The sequence below is a fragment of the Sebastes fasciatus genome, chromosome 3, assembly GCF_043250625.1.
Source record: "Sebastes fasciatus isolate fSebFas1 chromosome 3, fSebFas1.pri, whole genome shotgun sequence".
Classification (NCBI taxonomy): Eukaryota; Metazoa; Chordata; class Actinopteri; order Perciformes; family Sebastidae; genus Sebastes; species Sebastes fasciatus.
Window position 1 is genome coordinate 38,461,347 of NC_133797.1, and position 18,427 is coordinate 38,479,773.

Sequence of the window (18,427 nt, forward strand, 5' to 3'; positions counted from 1 at the left end):
CCGATCCAATAGAAGAGCTACTGGAGCTCAAACTGCTGAAAAAGTGAATGCTGGTTCCGATAGAAACACACAGTGCATCGCAGTTTGTTGTGTATGGGGCTGCGTAGCCGCAGACCAGTCAGGGTGCCCATGCTGTCAAAATGTTATGGCTGATCGGTGTATAGTGATACATAAGAATAATGTGTAATTATAGATTAAGAATGCACATCCTCTAATGAGAAAATGTTGTTTGTTCTTTCACTGCTGGTGACAGGAAGTGACTTTTACTATCTCCGTCATGCGGTGCCTCCAGGAATCCTGCAGAAAGCCTCATAAACTCTGACTGTCTCTCTCTCTTATTAAGTCCTGGACTCAAACATTTCTGTCTGCGTGAGGTGAACATAGAGACGGTGGTTACGTCATATCTCATTTCCTTTGGTCCAGCACATGTTTTCTTGGTGATAATTCCCACAGCAAAATTTTAATTAAGCTGTAATATATCAACAAAAGCCATGTGGGGGCAGTCAGTTCTTCACTGGAAGAACGGTGCTGGGTTTTCTCATAATGTCTTCATTAAATATCTTTTATTGCTTTTACCATTGAAGTCAACAACCACTTATTATGAAAGAAACCTAGAAGCATTTTCATTCTCTTGGAATAGTTTGAATAAGAACCTCCACACAATAATAATAATAATAAAGTACTAATCCTGATAAAAGTAAGACAAAATAAAGAAAAGGTCTGACTGCTGTGATGTGTTATAGTCAAATTAATAAAAGTAAAAAAGGAGGAACATGTCTGGGCGTTAAAACGTCTGACGTAATCCTCTCCCTGTCCTCGTCTCTCTTCAGGAACGTCTTCACGGTGGACGACATCGCCGTGAACTACCGCGACCCCGAGGGCGACCTCATCCGTATCCTGGACGACGAGGACATCCAGCTGATGATCAGGGAGAGCAGACGTCAGCAGGGCAAAGTCAAGAGACCTGTCAATCAGTTTACATGGGAACTGCATGTGACCATGGTGTCTGACCTCTCAGTGTACAACGCCGAGGCCTGAGAGAAGATAACTAGTGTTGTTATATCAGATCAATGAAGTAGACCAAGTGAATATTATTGCTGATATTCATTTACAGCCTCATTCATGTTACTAATGTCACTGTGTTTCAGTTAATGGCCGATACATTTCACTTAATAATAAACTAATTTAATTACATGTTTACATTTTGCATGCTTTAGTTTTTTATGCCTCTGCGGCGGCGACAGCCGCGGCCGGAGGCATTATGATCAGGGTTGTCTGTCCGTACCATTATTATTAGTTATTTCAACCCAAAACACAATGTTTTTCACTAAATTTAATATATATATTATTTTTTTTGCCTAAACCTAAAGAAGTTGTAGTTTTGTTACCTAAACCTAAAGAAGTTGTAGTTTTGTTGCCTAAACCTAAAGAAGTTGTGGTTTTGTTGCCTAAACCTAAAGAAGTTGTAGTTTTGTTGTCTAAACCTAAAGAAGTTGTAGTTTTGTTGCCTAAACCTAAAGAAGTTGTAGTTTTGTTGTCTAAATCTAAAGAAGTTGTAGTTTTGTTGCCTAAACCCAATGAAGCCTTTTTTTATGTTCACAACGTGATGTTTCATTCAGTTTTACATGTTAGAACGTGTCACTTTGAAGTTTCACTTTCACTTTTACAACGTAGTAGGCCCCTAATAACCCACATCTATGGTGCTGATGGCGATTGATAACGCCTATTTAATGGCTTGATCAGTCACTTGGACACAAAAACATGGGAAAAAATAGTCGAAAAATGCAGAAGTTAGCGTTTAAGTTTTCATATTTGTTTATTTGCATGTATCAAAAGCTGGCTCGGTCCAGCTCACAACCTGCATTCACATTTCTCCCACGTGTCTGCATTTCATTCATACCCTCCAGGAAATTCAGATACGATATTAGCTTTCTGCTAGCAGGACAGTTTTTCCTTATATTTAATGCAAAGTTATTCTCCTCATATTCCTTTTTAACATCCTCACCCAGGCACTGTGGAAGTTATGCATCTTTAAAAGTTGCTTATGGCGCAAGAGGCGACTGATACTTGAGTGTAAACACCTTTATTCTGTTGAGTATTCAGGTGTTCATCTAGTTTATTTCTTTTGTATGAGAAAGAATTATTGGTAAAAAAATGACAAATCTAGAAGGTAATGTGATTGTTGATTCTGTGATGGATACGAGTTGACAGCACATTTACATATTTTTATGCTTTTCATACCGATAGGTTTTATTTTGAGACATTTTATTGACAGTTTGAGTAGAAATTCAACTTATTTTAGACCAAAATAACAGTTATTCTGAAACATCTAAACGATAGTACGATAGTGTTGATGTTTGTGGGCTGAAAGCTTCAGAAACAGAAGAAGCAACACACACACACACACACACTCTGATTTATCTGAGTGTGAATTACAGTACAGGGGGATTAAATGGATAAAGGGCACACGTCCTTGATAAACCAGTTTGCCTTTAACTTTACGTACACATTACTCTGTTTCCAATTACATCTATTGCCTTTTTCATTTCTAAAGAGCAAGTGAGATCTCCAGTGACATTGAATTTCACCTTGGCAGAGCTGCAGAGAAATAAACAGTATGTGGTGCTTTGTGATGCCACTCAAGAGGCAGCCGTACCTCGTGACCACGATCACTTGTTACTGCACGTGTTGATGCTTCTGCTGCGTGAGGCTTTGTGGTGGTTTTGCTTTGTTTTGTTGTGATAAAAGGAAGGAGGCAACCTGCTGTCATACATTTAGCTGAGTGAGCACACAAGGCTTCAGGTCCTGTTCAAGGACAACAACATAGGTTTGAGTTCTTGTTAGGAAGTTTCTCTGGAGTCAGAAATAATCTTTCCTAATGTGTTTATTAAAACATAACCATTATTATTCATTTTAAGTGGTGCTGTGATTGGGAATGCTCTTCATACTCTGCTACTGATATACGTCCTTATATAACACTGTCACATCGTAAGCAAATAACAATCTCTTAGTTAATGTTAGTCACTTTCACTGAATAGCAGTTCTGATCTCAGACTCTGGCGGACAATAATGACCCGCTAGCTGTACATTATCCTGGTTATACACGGCCACTTACTTAAGAAATCAATAATTTAACACAAAAGTGGTCCGCCAGACATCCACCGAGATCAGAACTGCGTCCATAGCAACAGTCTGTTATACATAGCAACGGTCTGTTACACATAGCAACGGTCTGTTACACATAGCAACGGTCTGTTACACATAGCAACGGTCTGTTACACATAGCAACGGTCTGTTCTACATAGCAACGGTCTGTTCTACATAGCAACGGTCTGTTACACATTGCAACGGTCTGTTATACATGGCAACAGTCTGTTCTACATAGCAACAGTCTGTTACACATAGCAACGGTCTGTTCTACATAGCAACAGTCTGTTCTACATAGCAACGGTCTGTTACACATAGCAACGGTCTGTTACACATTGCAACGGTCTGTTCTACATAGCAACGGTCTGTTACACATAGCAACGGTCTGTTCTACATAGCAACAGTCTGTTCTACATAGCAACAGTCTGTTACACATAGCAACGGTCTGTTATACATAGCAACGGTCTGTTATGTATAGCAACGGTCTGTTACACATAGCAACGCCGTAATTAACCAATCAGCATCGAGTATTCAACAAAGCCGTGTAATAAATAAACGTGTGTGTGTTCTGGCATTGAGGTTGACTGATGGGTCTGATTGAAAACACACATCTGTAAGAATACCAGTCATGTTTTGGTGAAACTTGAGGAATGATTAATGTTATGACTGAGGGTGACTGATCACCTGCTGGAGAACATTTTATTCATGTTTATCTGTCAGTCTGACCCAGTCTGTCACTTTCACACTCTGTATCTCTCTGTGCTTCATAACAACCTAATCAGTAAGAAAGGGCAGACTCTATCTGAGTAGCATGTTCTCCAGTCAACCTTTGGCCAGAATTGAATTATCAGCATTCGTCTTTGCTGCCACGACGGCCTGTTGTACATCTAATTAAGCTCATAATGAATGTCATTAAGGCCAAAGTCATGTCAGCCTGCAAACTAGCCATGAGGCACATGCTCAAGTAGGAGAGATAAAGGGATGACATTTCATTTTGTATTTTGAATTACATTTGGTATAGTTCAATATACTGTATGTATGGCAGGGCCCAAGTTTATTTAAGGCCTCAGCTGTAAAAAAAGATGGATAGATACTGGCTGCTCTGGAAATATGACACATATGGACCTAGCATGTCAAAGTTAAGATGAAACCCAGAGATACAAAACAACCAAGACGAGATGCAACACAACCAAAAAGAGATGCAAAACAACCCAAAACAGATGCAGAACAACCAAAAAAGGTGCAACACAACCAAGAAGAGGCGCAAAACAACCAAAAGAGATGCAAAACAACCAAAAAGAGATGCAAAACAACCAAGAAGAGATGCAAAACAACCAAAAAGAGATGCAAAACAACCAAGAAGAGATGCAAAACAACCAAAAACAGATGCTAAACAACCAAAACAGATGCTAAACAACCACAGAGAGATGCAAAACAACCAAGAAGAGATGCAAAACAACCAAAAAGAGATGCAACACAACCAAGAAGAGGCGCAAAACAACCAAAAGAGATGCAAAACAACCACAGAGAGATGCAAAACAACCACAGAGAGATGCTAAACAACCAAAACAGATGCTAAACAACCACAGAGAGATGCAAAACAACCAAGAAGAGATGCAAAACAACCAAAAAGAGATGCAAAACAACCAAGAAGAGATGCTAAACAAACCAGGCAATTCACTTTGCTCAAATGTTCTGTTCATAAAACAGGCTAATACTCAGCAACAGGAGGCAGAAGTCAAACATATCTGAAGGGGCTGAGGCAGGAAATAACAGGCAGGCAGGAGCTCAAACAGGATAACAGGTTACAAAGACTACAGTAGTCCTACTGTCACTGGGAGGGAGGATCTAAACCTCTTCTCCTGTGTGGTCCCTCGGTGGTGGAAGGACTTCTGTCTTTCTATGCACCGGTGACCTTGTGTCAGCTTGAATGTGGCACTTACACTCGATGGCTTTTCGACGGTGGTTGTTCACCTCCCTTCCTGAGTGACTGGTGAACTAGACTAATGTGACAGAGTCGGCCTAAATTTACCAACATGTGGTTGGTGGATGGTGTTCATTTCCCTCCACTGGTTCCTGTGTGCCTCCTGTTTGTTCCCGTCTCCTTTACCTCCCTGACCTTCCTCTCACCTTCTCTTCTTCTCTCTCACTTTTTTCTCCCATTTGGCAACTCCAGAAATATAAATCTTCCGTTAGTGAAATAACAGTTTTCCTCTTACAGTCTGTCCTCACTCAGCTCAGCACAGTGGGTAGTTAAAATCGCATCCTGCTCCTGCTCTGGCTGTTTTTCACTGCAGTTGTTCTGGGTGATTGCCTTTCTTCAAAATCACATTACTCTAAGATCCAAATTGCTTTTGGAGGAGCTTTGCAGTGAGGAGAGTATCCATTTAAAGTTCCCTGATAAGCTAAATCGTGCCACTAGTTTGGGTTATGTAGCTTTTCAAAAGAGTTTTTCGGACCTTTTCTTAAACATTTGTTGAACATATACAGTAGCATGCATATGGATTATATATAGCTGATTGATTTAAGCATGTTGTGAGTATCACCGAGAAAAAGAGAACGCAAGATGCCAACGTGCTTGGAGAATCAAGTTTCTTGTTGATGGATATTTTTGTGCCATACAACAGGATCCATATCTAGGATGATGGAACGAAGGCTCCAGCTCTGAAAACAAATTACAAAGGTAATGAATCCAAAGGGATTATCTTTGTTTGTTTATAGAAGTTAAAGAAGAGATGCAAAACAACAAAAAAAAGATGCAAAACAACCAAGAGATGCAAAATGACAAAATGGAGATGCAAAAAAAACAAGAAGAGATGCAAAACAACCAAAAAATATATGCTAAACAACCAAGAGATGCAAAATGACAAAATTGAGATGCAAAAAAAACCGAAGAGATGCAAAACAACCACAGAGAGATGCAAAACAACCAAGAAGAGATGCAAAACAACTAAGAATAAATGCAGAAAGACCAAAAAGATGCAAAACAACCAAGAAGAGATACTAAACAACTAGAGAGATGCAAAACAACCAAAAAGAGATGCAAAACAACCAAGGAGATGCAAAATGACCAAAAAGAGATGCAAAACAACCAAAAAATATATGCTAAACAACCAAGAGATGCAAAATGACAAAATTGAGATGCAAAAAAAACAAGAAGAGATGCAAAACAACCACAGAGAGATGCAAAACGACCAAGAAGAGATGCAAAACAACTAAGAATAAATGCAGAAAGACCAAAAAGATGCAAAACAACCAAAAAGAGATGCAAAACAACCAAGGAGATGCAAAATGACCAAAAAGAGATGCAAAACAACCAAAAAGAGATGCAAAATGACCAAAAAGAGATGCAAACAACCAAAAAGAGATGCAAAACAACCAAAAAGAGATTAAAAACAACCAAAAAGAGATGCAAAATGACCAAAAAGAGATGCAAAACAACTAAGAAGAGATGCTTAACAACTACAGAGAGATGCAAAACAACCAAAAGATTTCTTTCAAGTTTCTTGTTGATGGGTATTTGTGTGCCATACAACAGGATCCATATCTATGATGATGAATGAAGGCTCCAGCTCTGAAAATAAATTACAAAAGGTAATGAATCCAGAGGGCTTATCTTTCTTTGTTTGTAAAATTTATTTGGCACTATAATCTCAAACTGTGTCCAAAATCCCTCCCTCAGTTACTCATTCACTACTCCCTCCTGTACTGTACATAATAGACACTCAGTGGTTTGCTCTTTAGTGAGCAGTGAATTGAGATTTTAGACGCTAATGAATCATCATTTTATGTCATCGTTTACAGCGGTTGAGTTGCACAATGGTAATTTAGTATCTATAAAATCTAGAGCTGAGGGATCGTTGGCAGAAACTTCTATTTGCTCCTTTGTGGGAAATTGTTTGAGGCACTATGTAGTGAATAAATCTCAATAAATAGGGAGTGATTTCTGATCATCAGTTCCTGTCAGTACAAAATTACACACTGACATCTTACTCTGTCGTAACAGTAGAAAGGTCCATGCTATCATTATATAATATGTAGCTGTTACTAACTCTTGACGCTTCATTTGCCAAGATGCCTACAGCCAGTGTGATGTTTTATCACAACGTCCAGGAGATGGAGCCAGAGCGAGGGACGACTGTAGGAGCAGATGCCAGCTGGGGATGGTAAGAGGTTATCAGTAGCTTCCCGCCACATGCTGCAGTCATGGGGGAGGACTAGCTGTAGCTCATCTCCAATCAACCCAAGTTGAAAGGTTCCTCTCCAGCCACGAAGACCAGAGGAACTTAAAGAACCAAGTAAGACAAAAGCTGCCTGATTAAAAAATAAAAACACATTTTTCTCATCCTGTCTGTCTGAATATACCAGGGCTGCAGTCAAAAAGTAAAAAAAATACATCCTAATGTCTTTTCCTTACCACTTGACCTTGATGGAAAATGTCATGAGGTCATGGGAAGATGAGGATGAGAATTCAGAAGGATTTAGGAAAAGACCACCGTGGTGTTAAGAAAATCCGACTCTGTAATTATGATGCAACGGTGGTGGATGTGAGTGACGCGGGTCTGCTGTGGTGAAACTACAATGTTCCCAACAAACTACAAAAGTCGCCGATTCCCTACGTGCGTTGTTATATAGCTCCTTCAGTGACCGGCTGCTTCACCCGCGGTGTTTGAAATAGAGATACTGCAGGTCCTTCTGTTGCTGGAACACTTTACATCAAAATATAATAAATGACTATCTGACCCAACGTGGACAACCGGTGAAATATATCACTTCATTAAAGAAGGTTGGAACTGAAATAAAAAAGGAATAACTTACAGGCTACCACAAAAAGTGTATATGATAAATATTTAGTTATTTTTTGAGTTATGGTGAAGGAGTAGAGCCATGTTGAATATTCGATCGTAATTGGTCAATCGCGGTGTTCTGCGGCCGTTATTTCTTTATAACAGACCGTTGCTATGTATATCAGACCGTTGCTATGGGCGCAGGTCTGATGTCGGACTCTGGTGGACCGTTTTTCTGTCAAAATATTGATTTCTTCAGTAGGTAGACGTGTAATAGGCGGGATAACGTACAGCTAGCCGGTCGTTATCCCTTACTTATTTGTTACTTGTTCAAAATAAATACATAGAAATAAAGTGAATCAAAATGTTTGTCCACTCGTATTTATCAACATGAATCCCAATTAGTATATGACTATGAAAATAATATGCAAGATAGGCATATCGTTTGTTTTCATGAACGACAGAATGGTGCGTCGCTTTAAATGTTGCGGCCGCAAGGAATTGTGGGACGGTATTATCTCCTTTCCTTAAATAAAGGATGCTCAAGTATATCCTATGTTAAAAGAGATAATAAAGGACGCATTGAAGCACCTTTCCTTAACATTTAGAGGATTCAAACAGCTCTTATCATGGCTGCTACTCAGATGCTTCCGGCTCATTTCACTCCGTTAGGAACCTTCCTGAGAGAAAAAGACTTTTCGACCGCAGCCCTGTTTTCACCCTGGCCCAATTCCAATCCGTTCCCTACAGCCTCCCACTCCATGACGGAGTGAACTCCGTTTGTAGTCACACTCACAGCTCAATGAAGCAACTTCTTTAAGGTGTAGGGTATAAATACAGCGGACAAATACAGCACACTGACAGCTGCTGTTGCCTGTTGGGCTGCAGTTTGCCATGTTATGATTTGAGCATATTTTTTATGCTTAATGGACAATATCTGTCATTGTTTTGTGTTGTTAATTGATTTCCAATAATAAATATACGTACATTTGCATAAAGCCAGCATATTTGTCCACTACCACATTGACAAGAGTATTAAATACTTGATAAATCTCCCTTTAAGGTACATTTTGAACAGATAAAAAATGTGCGATTAATCAGGATTAACTATTTTCTAGATTGACCGCCCTAGTTTGAAGCATACTGAGGCCATGTTTGTGCAGATTGTTCTCCTTGTAGCCTCATTCTAGTCTTATCATTTGATCTAGAAACTCCACCCTTAATTACATCACCCGCTGATACTGTATGTATCACCTGTAGGCCTATGTGTTACAGGTGAGTATATTTTCTTTATCTTTATCTGATAAGTAGCAGTCTCAGTATAAAATATCCTCTCTCCTCTCCATTGATCAGCTGTGAAGTGCTGCCTCTCATTGGACTCTGTACGCTACTACAGAGTCTAATTCTTGCTGTTAATTGCTGCTGTGACCTGATTCTGATTCCTAGTTTACAGGATTTGATGTTGGTGAGACGACGTCTCATCTTATAGGAGAGCAGCGGTGCTGTTCTGTGCTTCTGCTGATGAAGACCGTGATGAATGAGTGTTAAAGGTGACAGGAGCCAAACTAAGATAAATAAGTAGCTTTTGGTTATATATGTTTTCTTTTGGTCTCTGTATTTTTAGAAACGTAGCTACAGTATGACCACACACACACACACAGACACACTGTGTGGCTGAGAGATGGATCTGTCCGTCTGCTCCAGGTTTTCAGCGATGAGTTCAATCCATCTTCATGTGGTTCTGTTCCAGCCGGCGGACATTCAGCCTCCTCATCCACATTTATGATCATGTAGAGATCTGTCGTACAGAGAGAACACACACGAATCAGCTTTTTCCCAACAACATGTCCCCAATTAACTGGTATTTAGTCTGAAATATGTCCCTAAAGGTGGCCTAAATTAAGAACACACACATGAACATGAACACTTCAGACATGAATTTATCCAACACAGTGTCGTGAAATGGTCACTAAATTTAATCTACGTGATTTGTTTTTCTGTGACGCCCAGCACTACTTTCAACGTTAGTGCGTTTTCCTACGAATGTCTAGCAACACGTGATGCACGCGTCAATTTCGGCTCCAATCTTTTCAAAATAAAACTACTTAGTTAGGTTTAGGAGAAGATTGCACTTTGGGTTAAAATAACTGTGGTAGTGGTGTAACTTAAGTACAGAAGTTACGTTACAAATGAATCAACCTTCAGCGGTTCACAATTACGTAGATTACATACGAGTTGATTTCGTGCTGACCTTCAGGGAAAAAATTTGAAATTTGTGTCTATGTACACGAATCAATATATTAAAGTTTGTGACTATTTCACAAACTGCTGTTCAACTGTTATCATTTGGTGTGCAGAGAGCGGAGTCAGGAACATGTGGCAGCAGTAAGAGATCAAGATACAGTATGATTATCCTAAAACTGTATTTTTAATTCTTCCTTCCAGTCCCAGTAATATTTAGTGGATCATTTTCACAGATCAAATCATTAACACGACTTGGCTCGATGTTTTCTTTTTATGACACAAAGGAGCATCATTAAACGGCTTCCCGGCTGAGTGTGATAAATACTGTATGTGCTGCAGGATTATTATTAACATTATCTTTAATGCATATATCATGAAATATATTGAGATACACTTTCTATGACGCCCATGTCTATAATGCATTATAAACATACTTTACTTTATATTTTATGTAACCAGGGAAGTCTCATTGAGATAAGAAAATCTTTTTTTCAAGACGGCAGCAATGGGATGTTTCAGACAAGAAACACACAAACATTTAGAACAAATAAAACAAACATGCAGTGTTAAGTCACAGTATTCACACGCAAACATTAAAAACACATAAAAGAGAACATGCGGTATCCACTACAAAGTCATGTGACCAGGAAGACAGGCAAGATGAAACATATCTAGCTATGGAGGCAAACTCAAATTGAATTGGCCTTCAAACCCTTCACTGCATTTTTAAAAGCTCTGGTTGATATCAACCTAACCAGCTACATAAAGGCCTATTTGCCCATTTCAATGTGAGCCTTAAGGACAGAGAGTAAGAAGGTGTCATTTGAGCGCAAACAATAATTCCTAGTTTTAGTGGTGATATACAAAGTGACTGAAAAGTGACTTGAATTGATGAATTGATTCTTTAGTCAGAGGAAGTAATCAGAGCTGAACCAATCTCGGTTGAGAGCTCTGAAAAGGCCTCTAAATAAAAAATTTAAAAATCAACTTATTAAGTATAACTGATCAAATTTCCAATGAATCCAAAACATTTATTTTCGTAATGGAGAATTATTTAATATAAAGAAAAATGCAGGAAGAAAATGTGTGACCCTACAGGTGAATTTTCTCTCTGTTGTCTTTTCTGTCCTCGCCACAGAGGGGCGCTGTTGATCCACTCTTTGTAGCTGTCAGATGACTGCATGCTGCAGAGGCTCAGTACATCTTCATCAACTCAATCATCATCATCAGGGTCGTCAGCATCAGGACCATAATCATCATCATCAACATGAGCAGCAGCTTCCTGCTGATTAGATTCTAAGGAAAGAAAACAGATACCAGCTCTGCATATAGCCAGCGCTTTATTTGTGTTTCCTGGAGTTTGGCAGCAGAAATATGTGACGGCACACAACACTGACTCCTCTGTGCTTCATGTTGTGTTTGTCGTAAAGTAACTGAAGCTACTCCTTCATATACGTTTGATGTTCTTGCCCTTTTTTAATGTCAAAATGAAATATATGATTGGCAGCATATTGCAGTCAGAAGAGAAGCATGACTGGATAAAAACACTGCATTGAGTTTCCCATCAGAGCGGAGAGGAGAAATTGGTCGATACTGTCATCTCCATTTAGGCCTGCGGGGTTTTGAAAGGGAAAGGCAGACACGAGAGGAGAAAGAGAGGGCAGAGAAAATAAGTGGAGACGGACCAGTGAGCAGAGCTCCCCCAGTGAAAGTGTTCAAACAGGACGACTGGAGTCGCAGACACAGATGGCCAGACTCACACAGGTCAATTATGAAGCTGTGGAGGAGGCAGAGACTGCTGGGAGTCTGTTGTCAAGAAGTTGGCCTGAGAGGTTGGTGTGAGGATACTGAGAAGTGTGTGTTTGTCTCTGCGTGGATCTTAAATCTGTCTACAGATATGAAAGGGGGGAAAGATGAGTTGGTGAGGGATCGAGACAAGTGGGTGGAGAAGAAAGAGAGAATCAAAAGAGTGAGAGGTGGAGACAGGAGGGTTAAACAAGAGAGACTTTGGATGAACAAGACAACAATGAAAAGAGGCTGGGCCAGATTTACAGTAACAAATCTGTTTTCCTGGATTACAGTAAGCCGGGGAAAATTGTTTTTGTGTGTGTGTGTGTGATAGAGTTGGTGGGGATTATCATAAAAAAGATCAACTTCTGACGAGAAATGAAACAAAAAAAAGAGGAGCAAAATGACTGAAGCCTCAAATCCTCTTGTTGCTCGTCTCTTCCATCCACGAGGATCACAGTCACATAACTGTAAGGACACTCTAGCTGTGACCTTTGACCTCTTTATTAGAGGTTAATAGCTATTCACAACCTAATGTTGGCAGGTAAGGGAGTTTACCAACGTCTGGCTGAGCTGTAGCATGTCAAATAGAAGCATTTTACTGAGAAACCATTAACGCGCTGCCGCCATTTAGGATTGAAAATGCCACTGAGTTTCATGGATGTATAAAGAGACGTCTGGAAATCAGAGGAGAATTTTTCTTTTTTAGGTAAATCAACTTCCCAGTAGGAACACTTACTTATTGCTCAATAGCTGGTCATTTCTTTAATACATTTCCAGGAAAAGAATACAAAGTTAATTGATATGCTTTATTTCCATGTCTGCTGATAAATAGATAAGAATTATCAAATAACTTATTTCAAATTTCTTAAAAAACTCCCTAAATCATGACATCAGCTACCAGGTTACATTTGTGTGGACAATAAGTCACACAATGGTGAGATTTGTGCCTGATCGGAAGTGTCTTCTATTAGTTTTCCACCTCCGATAAAGAGCAGCCGCCCTGTTTTAACCATTATTTGCTATTTTAGCATATCATTATTAAATCATGTTTATAATAAAGTAAGTTTCTATATATTTTGAGGTATATATTGGGGTAATTTGGCAGTAATTCCAAAGAAATTTCAAATAGGTTACTTGCTAACTATCACCTAATTACCACTAAGTGTTTATCTATTAAGTGTTACCTAATTTTTCTTAAGGACACAATAAACAGCATGATTCAGTTTGGGTGTGTCAGTCTCCACTGTAACACAGAATAGACCATTGTTAAACTTCACTGACATGGAGAGGAAAACAATTAGGAAAAGTCCCTCATTATTACGCACACACACACACACACACACACACACACACTGTATGACTGGTTGTCTGCTGAAGTGGAAACTGGGAGAGTTTGCTCATGAAGTTTGTTTCATTGTTCTGATCTGATTCATCTCTGATTCAAATTACAGTAATGGCATTTCCACTGGTCTGATGTGTGTGTGTGTGTGTGTGTGTGTGTGTGTGTGTGTGTGTGTGTGTTTGGGAGGGGTTCTTTCTCTCTACTTCCATCTTTCTTATCATGTTTCCATTTTCTGTCCATTCTTGTCCGTCTCCTTGTCTCTCTCTCTCTCTCTCTCTCTCTCTCTCTCTCTCTCCACTATTGTCTCTTTGTAAATCCCGTTATCTTCCTGCCGCCTCCCCTCCGCTCCTTCTGCTGCGCTGGCATCTGAAACAAAGGGAAAAATGAAAGCCTTTGTACTTCAGTGACTTTGTGTTTGATGTCAGAGCGGAAGCTTTTTCATGACGGTCCAAACTGTAATTAGGGGGTTTGCCCGTACAAAGAGCTGCTGCCCTTGATGGGCCTTGTGTGGATAAACTACTGAGAGACTCACACCTCCAGTGTTGTTGGTGTTGTTGGGGGGCGGTCGGGTATCTGCGCTCCCCTCCGACTGAGGTGTGTTTGAGTCGGTTTGTGCGGTTTGCCTCACAGTGACACAGCTGAATCCACAACTTCTTTTATCAGGAGGCGACGGAGCTCTTTGGTGTGTAAACTGCCGTGCACCATGTGATATGGTGACTGATGCAGCCTCCTTCTGCAAAGTGATGTTCAGATAATAAAAGAGAAATCACAGACACAGAAAGGGCTGCATATGAATTTAAAGAAATATCGGACAAAATGAGAGGAGAGAAGAAAACAGCTTCTATCTCACGTTTTAGTCAGAAGGAAGAACTAGAAGTAAAACTGTGTGCCAGCAAAGCATCTAGGATTTCTGTAATCTTTTATGTTATTGCTATTTGACAACCTGAAGTGCTGCATGTTTCCCTTCAGCCAGGTTGAGGTGAAAGCTTCTAGTTCATGAAAATAATCTCATCGTCGGCATAATCTGATCTTCAGGGAGGAATAAACTGACCTTTAATTTAAATACCACCGTCCTCTCAGCTCAGAGGTTCACTTTACATCAGCATCACAGTAATGCTCTGAGACACACTACACATAAACACACACACACATAAACAGCTCATATTATGTTATATGACATTTGACTTTGGCTTGAGTTGTATGATGCAACTGTATGTGTCGGGCTGTTTAGGTCCATTGATATATTATTATGGTCAAGTGAGGATTGCTGCTTCACAGAGGCTGAATCTTTACTGGCAGATGTGAAGAATTTGCTCTAATTTGAAGGTTCTCTATACAATATCCAGAGCTTTAATAACACATCAAACAACTATTAGCTATGTAAAGACATAGAGGAGTAATGGCTACCTGAGCAGGAAGCCCTTTGCTTCGAAAATACACAATGTCCGTGAAACGAACAGAAACACATGGCTAATTATTATGGAAAATTATGTCATTGGACCTTCCTGGTAGCAATATTTTTTTTACCCTGCTTTTCCTCTGGTTGTCTTACCCTGATATTTATTACCCTAAACCTAACTAATGTCACTCCTCATGCCGAAACCTAACCAACCCAACCAAGGAAGGCATTCGAGGCAAAGACAGGAAGGTCCAATGATGTCATTCTGCATAACAATTAGCCGTGTGCTTCTGTTTGTTGCACTGGATCAATGGTCCTTTGGAACAATGGGCAGTCCCCCGATGATCCCGATACGGACGAGGCGCGTGACTAAAGACTGACTTGACAAAATAGGTCAACGTTACCTTTAATTTCGCATGGGACTTGAACAGCGGTCTCCTGGTTGAAAGTCTTGTGTTTGTTTGACACGTCCACCACCCCTCCCTCTTGCCTCCCGCCTTCCGCCCTGAACGGACTCTCACACTATTAATACTACGTCCCTTGCTCCGACTGTTGACTAACGCCGCGGGTGGGTTTACATTGGAGTTAGTTAAAAGCCCGGTTCGTCACATACTGTTGCTATAGGGTGCCTCCGTGCATCAGTTTCCGATGCTGAGGGACGCTGACTAAACGGCAGTATTTGACGAGTTGGGAGTGAGAACGAGTTGTTAGCTCCTAATCTCGCATTTAGCATCTTTAAAATGTGATGCCTCTATATAGCCAGAATAAAAAAAATTTTTTTTCCCAAATTTAGTTAAGAGGCAGCACTGGCAGTGGGAACTCTGTAACACGAATTCAATGTTAGTCGGATTCTGACTTCAGTGAAATAGCATTCACCTCCATCGTATTGGAGCGACAGCAGAAGGCGCAGAGATGTATATCTGTAAACCTGGACAAATTAACCCAATACTAGAGGAAAGTGGGACCATGTGTTTCCTTTACAATTTGTGTGACCTTACCATTTTACATCTCTTCAAGCTTTTTTTTTTAACGTGATAAAGGTGAACAGAAACCAACGGCTGTCTGGAAGGTACTAAAACACACTCAAAAGTCTAAAGATTCAGCAGCATGCTTTGGAAACCCATATTCCAACCTGCAGTTGCTCAGTGGCTGTCAGCACACAACAATACAAAATGGATTATTTTCTCTCTAAAATATAAAAAGTATTACACGCTCTTTAAAAAAGGTCAGTTATGGTTCAAAGAGGAGACTCTCCGCTGTCACCTTTATGTGTGTTTTGTGTTGTGTCTTCTCCCACAACTCCCAACATGCAGCTGTGCTTTCACCGTGTTAACATTCCCACTTAAAGAGGTTGAAGATGCTGGTGTGTTTTGAGTGCATGTGTACCCGCATACACACAAGAACAAAGACAAAAAAGGCTCCACTTTCACTTTCAAAACATCCTGAAGAGGGAAACAGTTACACTTTAGTGTTTAGTGAGATACCCTCAGTGTGTGTGGAGAGGATAGAAGGTAGACCAAAGTGCATTCATCCCCTATCATCAACTTGACTCGATGGGAGAAGGATCCTCTTTCAGTCACTTCCACAACCACTATCTCCACATCTTTTAACACTTTAAGTAGGACATACTGACACGTAGGCGCTGCATATACCGGGCTGACAAAACTGGTTTTAGTTTTCACCAGTACAGGGTCTTCAGGAATGGAGAAAAATTGGGTAACACATGTCTCTAAGTGAAACATGAAACAGAGATGCTGCTGGCTCGTGAGTAAAGTAAACCTGCCCGCCCTGTCTCTGTGTCTCAGGCTGCCTGTCTTCAGGTACAGCCAGACGAAATGCAGCAGCTTGTGGGCCGATCAATCATGCTGTCAACTCAAACACAGTCGACTGCTTTCCTCCACGGTTGTCGCAGTTTAGATCACAAATGACACCGCTGGGTGACAGGGCTGTCAAGTCATTGGAGTTATATTTCATCAGTCAAATATTCAAGCTGCAATAAATGTTCAGTCAACCAAAATACGTCAGGAGCTTCAGCCCCTTTCAAGTCACAGTTTGTTTACTTGAACTTTGACCTCCTGTCTTCCCTGTCTCGTGCCAGCTTGTGATCCCCTGTGTATTCCTGGAAAGCTCCTCTGACTGAAAATAAATGGGATGCTGCAGGCTGCTCTTAAAGGACGGCAGATGAGTTGGACAGACAACCAGTGTGATGGTCAGCTGGTGTCCTCCTGGTGGCCTCCAGGGGTGGAAGTAACGAACTACATTTACTCTTGTTACTGTAACAAAGTAGTTTTTTTAGTGTACTTTTTGAGTATTTTTTAAAAAAATCAGTAATTTTACTTTTACTTAAAGTGGCAATCATTCATTCATTTAAATAAATGTCTGTTAAGTGACTATAAATATATCTGACTACTACAACTAGCTTAGAGAATATAAAACATGGACATAGAATAACAATAACATACTGTATAAAATAAATATACAAAAATATTAGTATTAAAATATACATTATTTGCCTCTGGGATGTAGTGGAGTAGAAGTATAAAATAGCATCAAATTAAAATGCTCAAGTAAAGTATCTCAAAATTATACTTAAGTACAGTACTTGAGTAAATGTACTTGGTTACATTCCACCACTGATAATACTGCTAAACTCTTAGCACAATTCAGTTGTTCTCACCCTAGAAATTCTGAATCAACCAGGACTGAAATTATATTTTTTCACAAGTATTTTACTTCACTACATAATAATGATTATCACAGAGTAAAAACAAAAGTCACATGAAAAAGTCCTGTGAGAATAGGAGAGAAAAGAGATGAATCAGCTGCAGGTGTGTCTGCGGCTGCAGGAGGGCAGCAGAGCGACAGAGAGGAGACTCTCTGCACACCGGAAAAGATGACGTCACACATGTTTGAGACGCTAGCTGCTAGCCTCGGCCAAACTCGGTCCGTGAACGTCTCTAACATGTGTGACGTCATCATTTCAACTAGCAGCGAGCAGCTAGAATAATTATAATTACCATTATTGTACCTCGGTATAGTTCAACAAAAAATGTTGCGAGAGAGTTAGTTAATGACTGATTTAATGAACCAACAGGTGAGGACGCTGAGAGGCACACCTGTGATGTTCCTTACCTGTAGTGTAGAGGAATGGCTAACAAGCTACAAGGGTGAGTTCTGTGGAGCTTCTACCTTCACTGAGATGAGTGAGGACCCTGAGACTGTGAACAGAGAGGACTGGTTATACTGGCACAGAGAGACAGGGTGGACTGGTTATACTGGCACAGAGAGACAGGGTGGACTGGTTATACTGGCACAGAGAGACAGGGTGGACTGGTTGAATGCTTTGGGAATGAACGAAGAGAAGTTGAACCAGGAGCAGATTGTGGAGGACCTCATGCTTCAGACAGGTGAGTAAGAAACTCTGGTGTTTTTTTGACAACAGCCGCTGATGCCATTTTTGGATTGAAAAGGCTTATTATATTCATAATATGTTATGGTTCAACACAGGTAATTTCGGTAGAATATGATAATAGAATGGAAATAATTATGTTTTACTTTTGTATGGCACTTTGTAGGCGGATGTTTTTACTGACTTCTGGTAGTCGCTTTCAGTCCAAAATGGCGGAAGAGTAGCTCTACTGCTGGGCGCTGACGTTGCAATGGAACAAACAATTGACTTTCACTTGTTATTAATATACCTTTTTTGGTATAATTGTG

At 40.1% G+C, this 18,427-nt stretch overlaps 1 protein-coding gene and 1 long non-coding RNA gene across 2 annotated transcripts in view; one reads left to right on the forward strand and one right to left on the reverse strand.

Annotated features, from left to right (window-relative positions):
- The window catches only part of ncf4 (neutrophil cytosolic factor 4), a 40,561-nt gene extending 39,361 nt beyond the window's left edge, over positions 1-1,200 (forward strand). The window contains exon 10 of the mRNA XM_074630849.1: positions 831-1,200. Coding sequence (XP_074486950.1) covers positions 831-1,038 — 208 coding nt within the window. The 3' untranslated portion in view covers positions 1,039-1,200. The remainder of the gene's footprint in view (positions 1-830) is intronic.
- Positions 1,201-11,295: 10,095 nt separating this feature from the next.
- LOC141765372 (uncharacterized) lies at positions 11,296-18,095 on the reverse strand. Its single transcript, XR_012593467.1, has 3 exons — positions 17,843-18,095; positions 13,846-14,044; positions 11,296-13,677 (listed from the first exon to the last, which is right to left on the reverse strand). It is a non-coding gene; the product is annotated as an uncharacterized LOC141765372 (long non-coding RNA).
- Between the last annotated feature and the right edge of the window lie 332 nt (positions 18,096-18,427).